The sequence below is a fragment of the Lepisosteus oculatus genome, chromosome 11 (assembly GCF_040954835.1).
Source record: "Lepisosteus oculatus isolate fLepOcu1 chromosome 11, fLepOcu1.hap2, whole genome shotgun sequence".
In the NCBI taxonomy this organism is placed as follows: domain Eukaryota; kingdom Metazoa; phylum Chordata; class Actinopteri; order Semionotiformes; family Lepisosteidae; genus Lepisosteus; species Lepisosteus oculatus.
In genome coordinates, this window is record NC_090706.1 from 24,864,333 (window position 1) to 24,876,846 (window position 12,514).

The 12,514-nt window shown below is 41.0% G+C and overlaps 1 protein-coding gene across 2 annotated transcripts in view; it reads left to right on the forward strand.

The window, feature by feature from the left end:
• The window catches only part of rad50 (RAD50 homolog, double strand break repair protein), a 47,852-nt gene that overhangs the window by 16,555 nt on the left and 18,783 nt on the right, over positions 1-12,514 (forward strand). For both annotated transcript variants that reach the window (XM_069195949.1, XM_006631794.3), the window contains exons 9-13: positions 3,498-3,663; positions 4,322-4,515; positions 5,681-5,887; positions 6,329-6,511; positions 6,752-6,909. In XM_069195949.1, coding sequence (XP_069052050.1) covers positions 3,498-3,663; positions 4,322-4,515; positions 5,681-5,887; positions 6,329-6,511; positions 6,752-6,909 — 908 coding nt within the window. The remainder of the gene's footprint in view (positions 1-3,497; positions 3,664-4,321; positions 4,516-5,680; positions 5,888-6,328; positions 6,512-6,751; positions 6,910-12,514) is intronic.

Here is a 12,514-nt window from a genome sequence, read left to right on the forward strand (position 1 = left end):
GATATGTTAACACTTCACACTTGTACTTGACTTGTACTGTCAGACTAGAAATTCTCAATGACTAAACCTACCTGTGGATTCCACCGGAGGTTGGACACGTCGACAGAAGGAGGCATGAATCTACTGGTCCTTCCTCTGGACTTTCACAGTCTGTCATCAGCAGCATTTGGTACGGCCCCTCCCACTCAGCCTGAAGCGTCTGGGGTGGTATCTTTTTAATCCACACCCACTCTCCCAGCTGTATTTCGTGGCCTCCAGGAATGGTCTTTCCCCAGGCCGCCTTCACTTGGTGGGTGGTGAGGCCATTGGCCTGTGAAAGCAAATGACAATACTGCAACAAAGAATTAGTTAATTGTCTCGGATCATGATGGTGGCAACAAAAGTGTCAGTGAGACGCACTGGCCTCCCAGTGACGACTTTAAAAGGATTTAGTCCTGTGGTCCGGTTGGTCCCAGCTCTCAAACTACACAGCTCCATCCAGGAGACCCCTCCCACAGAATGCTTGGTGAGTCTCTTCTTGAGGGTTCGATTAACCCTCTCCACTTTCCCTGAAGACTGAGGATGATGGGGGCACTGTAGATCCCAACTCACTCCCGGTGAGGCGATCACAGCCTGACACCTTTCTAGTGAAGTGTGTCCCTTGATTAGAATCCAAGCTGCAGGGCAGTCCCCACCCATTGGGAAAACCGGCACACCATTTGACTCACACCTGGGTCTCCAATTTCAGGCAACAAAAGACATTAGGCAGTGAGGGCATGCAGGGGATTCGGTCTGCTGGCAGCGCCAAATTCTTTTCTAACCCTGTCCATGTCCAGTTTTAGAGACCTCAGCCTGAATGTTCTATAGCTGTCCTTTTTTTTCCACCAACAGTGGTCTCAGACCTGCATTCCCAGGGCTGCTTGCCTGGCAGCCACATCTGCATAGTCGTTCCCTCGAATTACTGGATTAGATAGAGAATGCCTGCCCGGGACAGAATCAGGCCTTACAGCACTTACCCACAACTGCACCGGTGCCTCCCTTGGGCCAGGGAATTCCTGCTGGCTCTGCAAACTTACACTTAGGCTGTACTCGCTGGACAAGGGAGCCTCCCCAGCACAGCACAAGAGAGTTGTGACTTTTGGAAAGAGGAGTCCTTACCTCTGATTTTGTCCACAGAATGCCGTCTCGGGTGCTGGGTGGGAAAGTCTTGTGTCGTTGGAGTACCCTCCAAGCAGCGCCAAATTATAGAAACCAAGAAATTTGAGCCTGAAGTGTTTGTTTGTCCAGCCAAGCTTTATTGTATGCATACAAGGAACCACAGTAAGCACCATAATAGTTATAGTACCTATCGTAGGTCAAAGTGGATATGGTCCTACAGAACTTATATATACACGTTCCCCCACCTCCTCCCCCCTCCTGTCTTTGATGTAACCGAAGGAAATAGAAACCTTCCTTTGTCATCAGGAGTTTAGTGTAAACATTTACCATTTGGGTAAACATTCACCATTTGGGGGTAAGTACGGGGGTGGGGGGGAGCCTTTGTGATCAAGCAGGCGTGATGATTACAGTTCAGCATGTAAAAGCCATTAGCAGGCTCCATCATAGTCAAAGACATAAGATGATAAAAAGTTGTGATATCATTTATAAAAAATGCCAACAGAGATTTTAGTCTTAGGAAACTCAGTTATTTCAAGGTAGAACACTTACGCTTTTCTATAAGAATTTATTGAAAGTGTCATTACTTACATTTTATTGGTTTGATAAAATCAGTACTGTTCATTGTAATAGGCTGGCAAAATTAGCGAAAATAAGTAGCAGAATAATTGGGGCAAATCAGATCATCTTAACTATCCTCTACAAGCATAATAATAATGGCTTTCACTTATATAGTGCTTTTTCTGGGCATTCCACTCAAAGCGCTTTACAGGTAATGGGGACTCCCCTCCACCACCACCAATGTGCAGCATCCGCCTGGATGATGCAATGACAGCCATAGTACGCCAGAATGCTCACCACACACCAGCCATCAGTGGGGAGGAGAGCAGAGTAATGAAGCCAATTCATAGAGGGGGATTATTAGAAGGCCATGATTGGTAAGAGACGATAGGAAATTTGGCCAGGCTAAATAGGGGTTACACCCCTACTCTTTTTGAGAAACACCCTGGGTTTCTTAATGACCATAGAGAGTCAGGACCTCGGTTTTATGTCTCGCCGGAAGGATGGCACCTTTTTACATTATAGTTTCCCCGTCACTATACTGGGGCATTACGACCCACACAGATCACAGGGTGAGCGCCCCCTGCTGGCCCCACTAACACCTCTTCCAGCAGCAACCTTAGTATTTCCTGGGAGGTTTTCCATCCAGGTACTGACCAGGCTCACACCTACTTAGCTTCAGCGGGTTGCCAGTTGTGAATTAAAGGAGCCATATCACCCTGCAAGCATAAGGTTTGTAAAGAAGGCTAAGCATGAAGAGTGTGTATGTCACCCCAACCATTGTGAATTTACAGTATTTGCATCTAGGAGACAGATCTGTCATGCAGGTGTGAAAGTAACAAACTCAGGAAATTGTTCACCCCCACTGGAATATCTCTTCGAAACTTTATCACCTGTAACACTTTTGTACTCTCTATGCTGTTAATTTTTCATGTATTAGTGTTGTACTGGAATGTGCTGTAAAACAATTTGTCCCCAGAGCATAATAAGGCTTGAATTGAATTTTATATAATTCTTTGTGGTAGGTCTTTAACAGTTGTTTAATGTACATTTTGTATAATGCAAAGTCAACCTCTTCAGAGTGCAGTTCAGCAAATTAATAGTGTATTTACATATTTTATTTTGATGTTTTGCTTCAAAAACTTCTAAATCATATAATATATGAAAGCACCTTAAATTCAAATTACATTTCTACATATACATTTTTAGGTGTTATTGAAGATGATGCCATTTTTTCAAACCTAGAGCTACATACATTTTCCAGCATAGAGAGTGAGTGTTTAATATAGACATGAAACAGTATAGTTGTTTGTGTTATTTGTTTAATCAGACTGTGTTCATCAAATATTGTGACTGAGATGAAGATCAGATCACATTTTAGAAGAAAATACTGCAGGAATAGATCATTTCAAAGGATTCACAAATTTTTCTCATTAGGTTTTCTTTTTCATAAGCTTTGAAGTTTTGAAGCCCTGCTGTGTTATTATAATAGCCCTAACTTAGGAAGTTTTTGATTGTGCAAAAATATTTAATGTGGTACCTAGGGAACTGTATCAGTGCTTCATTGTTTGCAATATACTTGAGGCTTTTATGTCTATTAATAATTTTGTTCTCCCTCAGTTTTGAATGCACTACATCATAAAACGTAATCTGCTGTGTATTTTTTTGTATAAAATCTCAGAAGTATTGTTAATTCTGGAGGTACTTGCTGGTGGTCCACTGAAGAGCGATGCTCCAGCAGAAGGCCTGTTCCTGTTTCCCTGTGGTGCACGTGTCACTGTATGTCATTCCACTGGTGTCAGGAGTTCCAGGGCACAGATGAGCAGCTGAGAGAGATGTACCAGAACCACCAGAGGACAGTGAGAGAGAAAGAGAGGAGACTGAATGACTATCAGCGTGAGCTAGAGCGAACTAATAGAGAATACCAGAGACTGAACCGCCAGAAGTCTGATCTGCTGGTGGAGCAGGGTACAATTTTTTTTCCACCTTTCAAATTATTAATAACCTAAAGCGGATAGCATAGATAATTAAGAGTCTAAATGTGGCGGCAGCTGATATACAAATAAGTGAGCAAGGCTTCCCTTTCATTGTAGTTTGATCCATTGCAGGCTTTTCCATAATCCTTTGTGAGATGTTGAATATGTAAAAAAATGTTAACTTGTTTTAAAGAAGCATGCATAAAGTTTAATTATTTGCTTCTTTTTTTTTAATGAACATGATCGTGCAGACCCTAGAATCCTCAGAATTACTCAAAGTGGGAGTCTATTAGGTAGAATGCTTTATTTTACCATTCAAACATTTGAACTATTCCTTTGTATTCCACTGTAGCAAAAACACTTTTTAATAGAGATGTGTTGGAGAAGCTAAAATATCCACTGCAGGAGAGTATTTCAGGTATATTTTGAGTTTGCATGTAGGAAAACAGTGGGCCTTTAAAAAAAGAAGGCGGCCCACTTATTCTCATATTGCTTATGAGAATAAGGAGTTTCCATGATAGCATGTTGTACGTCGACAATAATTACTCACGTTTGTCTGCAAAACATACATACCTTTCAATACCAACTCCTTGTGTATATATTGTCTGTGTATTTGTGGGTGCTTATATAGATATTTTCTTTCATACTAGGCCGTCTTCAGTTGCTGGCAGACCGAAACCAGCAGAGCATAAGGAACAGAGATTCCCATGTGAAGGCCTTAGCTGCTTACCTGGAAATGGATGGCTATGAAAGGTCACCTTTTAATGAGAGGCAGCTGCAAAGCTTCCAGGGACAAGTTAAAGAGCGCCAAGATAAAGAGACAGAAGCATTAAACCAAGTGATGGTAGGACTATTTTCATAACAGAATAAGTGTTTCTTGCAATTAAACTGCAAAAAGAGAAAAGAAAACAGTTAAACTGAACATGTTTCTTCTCTAAACTGAAATGTCTTTTTATACACAATTACAAAACAGGAATAACAGGAATGGGCTTGTGCCTTAACAGCAACACATTTAAGCAGTTCACTGGTGGAAATTTGTTATTTTTCAGCTAAATAAGGTAGTCTTGGCATTTCTTGATGCAGAGTTAGCAAAATGAAATTGAAACAACAGATATTTCCTTACTGTAACCTCAAATATATTCTCAGTTAGTCTTCAGATATAATTTGTTCCTCAGTTAAAGTCATGTGGGGACCTTCATCCTTGGCAGTGGACTAGAGTTCCCAGTTGAAATGAATAAAACAAAGACAAGTCAGGATATGGAGATGAACTAATAATAGGTTATAGGTAATAGGTTTATTCTATGCGTTGTCTGCAAAGGAACAAGTAATAGGTTTATTCCTTGCTGAAAAGAGAAGAGAGAAAACACAACTTCTACAGAAGAAAGCTTCACAGCCGAAACGTTGTTTTCTCTCTTCTCTTTTCAGCAAGGAATAAACCTATTACTTGTTCCTTTGCAGACTATGCATGCTGACGCAGCTACCCACCTGAACTACTTCAGGATATGGAGATACTGCACAGATGATCCGTAGACAGAAGGCTGAACTGTTTCATTAAAAAAAGAACCCATTTATTGCCATTTATTTAATACCCATCTTATTTGCCTTTTAGGAATACCACAATTTCATGCTATTATTATCTTGACTTTGTTTTGACTGAAAGCTAGCAAAATACATCATGATCTCATTTCTGCAAAACTGAAACTTAATTGATCTCTTTGAAGCCTTTCTGTCTTAAAGAACTATTGTCTACCGAGTTTAGGAAGAACAGGCTTTAAAAGCCCATATATGTTCAAGATATAATACCTCCAGTTGGCCTACTTATACAGCACGTAGCACTCTGTAGATTTAATTAAATATTTTTTTTGTGAATATTGTATTTGTCTTTTGCGAGCAAGAATTATCACTATTAAGGTATTTTAATATTTTGAAATAATATGAATATATACAATATATGTCTTGCAATTATCTAATAATTGATGTAAAATCTTTAATTTCTTCAACAAAATTAGAGGGATCTCCAAGAGAAAGAAGCAATGAAACAGAACGCTATGGATGAGATACGAGACAAAAAGACAGGACTGCAGCGAACAATTGACTTAAAGATGGACCTACAGAATAAAAAACAACAGGAGCTGAAAAGTGTGAAGAATGAGCTGCTGAAGTTGGAGGGGTCATCAGACAGACTGCAAGAGATGGAGCAAGAACTTCTGAAAACAGTGAGTAAAAAGAAAAAGATTTTGAACTGAATGTTGAAGATAACATCAGTTTACTTTTCTTAGATAGAAAACTACAGTACACTGTTGCTTGATAGCCTGCAGTTTCACTGAACACCATGAAAGCTTCTTTTATTCATCTGTAAACGTGAGAGTTTTGACTTGAATAATGCCTTTCAGCCATTCCCAGTGATAGACTACATTTATGTTAAATGGTAATAGTTCTGGAGTTTCATATCTCCTAATTTCTCATTCAATTACTCAGCCTCATTTAAAACAAACTTCTGATTAAGGGTCTGGAAACAGTGCTGAGTATTGTACTCCTTTTATTTAATTATTATGCACATCAACATGTATCTTAACCTCTTTGCATCTGAAGGCTTGCTTCTATTTTTCGTGTTGTTTTAATCTAGGTTATTATTTATTCCTCTCTCTCATTTGAAGGAGCGGGAACTGGAGAATGTTTTGGAAACCTCTAACATAGAAGCCCTGAAGGCAGAGGTTACAGACCTTCAGAGTGAGAAAGTCGAATTGGACCGTTTACAGCGCAAACTAGACCAAGAAATGGAGCTTTTGAATTCACACACAATGGCAAGGACTCAGATGGACATGCTGAAAAAAGATAAGGTAAAACATGTTGACTCACTCCTGTTGTAGCATAAAAGTATAAATGTTTTTAATAAAACTTGCTCTCTCTTTACCTGCAACCGTAAAACTTCACCAATCTTAATAGAAGCTCAATGCTCAATATAATTTTACCCTTGGAGAACAACACTTAAATCCTCTTCACATATGTTTTTCAGTGGGTTTTAAATTTAAACAAATTCGCGGGCCAAGAATACATGGAATTGTTTCTTTTCTTACTAGGTTGATAAGGATGAACAAGTTAGGAAAATCAAGTCTCGTCACAGTGATGAACTGACGTCCCTGTTAGGTTATTTTCCAAATAAGAGACAACTGGAGGACTGGATTCATGCAAAGAATAGAGAAATTAATCAAACAAGAGACAAACTGTATAGGATGACGTAAGTATACAAACGTTTTCACAGTTAATTATTTAGTTGCTTTAAAGCACTTTTTTAGACAAGGCATTGCTGATGTGCACATCAGTCCCATCTGTGGTAAAGCTTTCACATAAGGATATTGGAAGTTTTGTTCCTTTGTTCCACGTTTGTTCCTTTAGATCTCGGAGGATTCCCCTAGGCCCGTAGAGGAAAATATTTCTCTCTGCTGTGACTACACATGGTTTCTGTAAGAATTATAAACCACACAAGCTCTCTCACACAAGCTGTGGCAATTAATTGTATAATAGAGCCGTGTTCTATGACGTTTCATTAGTGGGTGATGTTTTAGATTGTGTGATGATACGGAGCCTAAAGAAAATTCCGCCACGTTTCTGTTCTTAACAGTTGCTTTTGGTTTTCACAAATGTGAGGTGTTGGGGAAAAAAATCACCTGTTTTAGTTCTGAATAATATTTTTCAGGTAAACTAAATACTAAGGTTTAGAAGAGTAAGTCGGTTGGCCCCTCCTGGTGATTAATAGATCTTATTGTAAATTCCAGTTTGCATCATCCGCTTTTAAGGTTATTGTTCTTCCGTTAGGTTACGTAAATATAATTAAAATATGTAAGCTCTGTACTGACGTTCTGAAATCAATTTGCAGTTCCACAAAACTACATTTTACTGTAAGAAACACTAAAACATTTCATGTAGATGTCAAAATCATGCTTAGTGAGTTGGTATAAATGAGGATCACTGCTGAAATGAAAATTGTTCTTTTGAGCAGAACCTTCGATTAAGGAGGTCTTTTCTTTTTTTCTGTATTAAAATATTGACAGTACTCTCTCTTTAGATGAATATTTATCTTTAGATGAAAATATAACTAGGGTAGTAATTATTATTCAGGTTGTTTTCAGATCATATACAAGCTCTGTTCTTATTATTTTTCACAGCTGTTCTTTTAATTACAAATTAAAACACATACTTACAGCCTGCTGTGCTTTTTAAAGTGTAGATCTGTCTCCCTCTAGTGGACTTGTAGAATATTATAAACTAGACAGACTTTGCTGCACTCTTTCAAATCCAGATCCATCCAAGAACAGACATGGTAATTTGAAGTCACCTCTTAAATTAAAATTGAAAACATTTTCATTCCTTTGAATTATACAGTTTATAACACTGTTGTAACAGAACGAATAAGGTTCTTGATCCCGAGATGAAGTAAAACAGATGAGTTTATTGCATGCAAGGAACAATAAAGGCGAAGTTTTGTTTCCCGCAAGAAACAACAAAACCGAAGTATTGTTCCCCGTACTGTTACAAACTTTTGGGTTATATAGTGTCTTCTTCTCTGTTTCTGACGTCACTCGGTCTGATGGTAAAGAGGGGGGTTCATGGTATTTGGCCAGTTTACGATGTTCTGGACAAATGGTCAGTTTAAGATTACACTCAGGGGGGTTCCTAGCTTGCATCTGCAATCCTTATCAGTTAACCCCCTTTCCTGCCATAAACCCCAGCTTGTGACTTAGAAGTCTAAACCCCCTACAGAAAGGATTAAATTCAAACCCCCGTCTTCACATCTTTCTTCATTCCCCCCTTATAAAATATGCCATACGTCAGTGTAGCCTATTTTTATACATACAATGTCAGGGCAGATCTTTCCTTTCTTGGCGAACAGGTATGTATTGCCATGACATTGTACGTTCCACAGTTATAGCAAGATGTGATACGTGTTTTTGTGCACGTGATGATTACAATTATACATATAAACAATACTATTCCTACAAATAAACACTTTAAAAAGGTTCCACCCCAGGCCCCAAACACAGACTTTACCCAAGACCCAATTCCCCAATTTTCAGTATAATAGTCCTGATATTTCTGTCCCTCATTGTAAATGTGTTGGGCCAGATCTGAGATGTGCTCAGAGTTATCAGGAATATATGTGCAGCATTCAGTGCCAATTACTGCACAAGTTCCTCCTTGGGCCGCCAGTACATAATCTAAAGTTAGTCGGTTCTGCATGGCCACTGTTCTGAGGGCTACCATCTCATCATTAACAGCCTTCAGACTAGATGAGGTAGAATTTGCTAATTCTTCGAAAGTCGAGGCCATTTGAATTAACTCTCGACTCAGAAAGTTCATGCTGGCTTGTGGAAATATTATACCTAAATAATATTCCCAATCAGCCAATTTTCTTTGTGGTCTGTGGTTAGGTCCGAAGGGGCTGTGGGTTTGAACACGGATATGAGGAACCACATATCCTAAATAACATGAGCCAGACCACTGGGCTGGCAACCATGGGTAGGCTCGTTTTCCACAAATGAAATATGTTCCGTTTGGCGCTCCCCATGCCTCTGAAAATAAGAAGCTTATACCGAATTGTGGGGTGTGCCAATCCCATCCTGGAATTTGGAAGGTAGAGGTGGATATATTTGCAGCGATGGTAAGGTTGCAACAATTCCATCCAACCAAGTGCAGACCATTCCATTAATTCCATTAATCCCTGTGGAACATAGTCCTACAGTAACCATTAACGTTATTAACAGAAATGATTTCATTCTGAGTCTGTAACTGGGGATGAGGCTCGTCGGCAGTGTGACGCGTGGATCCAGCGATCTTTTCCTTCCACTCGAACCGCAGACTCGGTTGTCAACAGGATCTGGTAGGGTCCGTCCCACCTGGGCTGGAGAACCTGTGAAGGAAATTTCCTGATCCACACCCACTCTCCTGGGATGAGGTTGTGCCCTCCTTCGGGTGGTGGTCCCCACGCCTCCAGGACCTGCTCACAGGCTCCTTGGGTGGCCTCTGTCAGCAACTTGCAATAATACAAAGGAATGGTTGATCCATCTGAGTAAACCCCAGTCTCAGCACCTGTAAGAGAGCTTGTTTCAAATTATTACAGGCGGCTTTTGCTGCGGGAACCAAGGCAATCTTGTCCTTGTACTGCACTCCCCCCTTCAGCAGATCTGTTGCAGAGTTGTGCTCACCCTGTAAAAACATTGCACCCAGGACCTGTTAAAATTTCACAATGCTGGACACAAAAGGGCCTTATCATAACTGCTTCTATTAGACACTTTAAAGCTGAAGCAACTCAGACTTGTGGGTTTCCTCGTCAGGGGAAGCACTCAGAATACCATCAACATACTGAGTGATCACAGTCAGTTGAAGCCACGTGATACCCTGTTCTGGATAGTCATTCTTTGTAATGCATAATATTCCAACCCAATAGATATTGCATAATATTCCCACCCATTAAAATCTGGTACTCGGCAAGTAAAACTTGCTGTCCCAATACTCCTGTGGCCTCCTGCCGTCTTCCCATATACATTAATCTATAGCACACTGTTGAACAGAGGAGTGAAACAAGCATGACAGTAGTGCTCCAGTATCCCCTAACAGAGAAACCAACACTCCATTAACAGTACATTTTTAACCACTGGACTGGGACAGACTTAGGGAGGCTACAAGGGATTTACAGGATCTAATCGTTAGGTAAACAGATCTTCTAACAAGACGTTATTCTCCCCAGTCTCGATTCTAAACCTACAGCGTTTCAGCATGTCTGGTTTCGAGACATTCGAATAAAACCAAATTGTTTCCACTATTGCAACTTATTGTATAAAAATACAAAAACTGTTTATCTAACTACTTTTACGTCCACCTGTACTTTACTTATACGTTTCAGATGCTCTTATATTTTCCAATCTCCTTAAGTTGATTTTCGTCAAGTCTCTTTAGTTACGTCTCTAGCCAGTCCCGCTGGCTAAACACACTCACACCGTCATTTAGTATACCAAAACTCACAGTTACACACAAACATGCCGGCACACAAATTCATAAAACACACATACACATCGAGAATATATTTTTCTCTTCATACTACAATGTGCTGTATTCTTGTTTAACTTCTACATGAATCCTTTTAATTCCTGAAGCGCACTCCAGGTTCGCTGCATTTCTATTTTCGGGTGCGGTACTTTAGCCCACCGGTCAATATCTCCCGGTTTTGTATTTGATCGTATGGGGGAATCAGGGAAGGTAAGTGCGAGTGCGGACCCCCCTCGATGGGGTGCTAGACACTTAGAGTGACGCTGTCATCAACAGCGCCAGCCCCCGCTACATCAGGCCCTCTCCCGCTTAGGGTGAGAGTACAGGTCTGCGGCCGCCCTCTGTTTAAGAAGGGAGTTCCTGTTCCGTCTCTATCACACTCGTACCAGGTGTCATCCCACTCAGACCCCCCGTCTCCATATGGTCACTGTGGGAATTGATCCCAATTATTTTCATTTCCTGCCTGTCTGTTCCCCTATGGGAGAGCAGGATATAACACATTAACTAGTGCAGTGCGACCAGGAACTAATTCTTCTTTTAGTTTCTGATTCTCCTGCACTGCCTCTTTTCGCTTTTGTTTATACTCTCTCGTAGCGAGTAAAGTATCTTTTCTTCCGGGTTTTTGTTTTCCCCGTAAACACACTTTTAAGTCACATCCCAATTTCTTTTTTTTTTTCCTCGTGTATCTGCCACCACTGGTGCCGGCCGTGCACCAGGGTGGGAGCTACATGCCTGTGCTTTTGCCAATCAATACTCATATGCTTTCTTTACAGACGTCTTCGCCCCAGACTCCCTCTGACAAACTCAACTTTTCGCATATTTTTCTCCTTTTTTTTCCCGTCAACTTACACTTTTCCGATATATAAACGGACCCTTCCACCACTTTCTCAAACCATCAGTTAGCACACATGTTCGGTCTCTTTAAGATTTACTTTTGTCGTGTGTGAGGTAACAGCTCATACAGTAAGGGGATGCTTTCACTTGAAAAACCTGTGCATTCCTGCACTCATTCAGCCAAGGGCGTCTGTTACCTCCAGATCTAAATGCCTCTCAGAGACTTTAGAGAGGACTTACACAACACTGTTCACAGGTAAGGAACAACACCTGGAAAACACCCTTTCCTGATCAGTAATTCACCATCCCCAGAACGCCAGCATCGCTGCTTTTGCCCCGGGGTGGACTTACACACTGAGCTCAATCAGGGCGATTCTCGGGTCTCAACGTCCTTTAAATCCTGCTACTTAATGCTTTGCTCTTTTATTATGAGGTGTGTTTATGTTAGTGTCGTGCGTGTGTATATGTATTTCACAAACAAGGAAAACACCAAGAACATACATATATATATCTCCTACTTCTGTTTCCTTTAAAACAAAAAACCACGCCACGCCAATCCGTGCATGATCAAGGCGTAGCTAATCTCAGGACCCCGGGCGCAATTAAGGCCCACACCAATCCTGGATTATACGTGCATTTAATGCACCACTCAGCTCCAGAACCCCGGGCGCAATTAAGGCCCACACCGATCCTGAGCCTCAGAACTCCGGGCGCAATTAAGGCCCACACCAGTCCTGAACTACGTGCATTTAATGCACCACTTGCTCTAGAACCCCGGGCGCAATTAAGGCCCAAACCAGTTCTGACCTTCAGAACTCCGGGCGCAATTAAGGCCCACACCAGTCCTGAACTTCATGGTAAAGGTCCAAAACCCGTTAAAAACCTCCACGGGCAATTAAGGCATACACCAGCTTCAAACGCCTGTACACGATACCGCGGACCGCCTGCCAGACCAAATTCTGGGC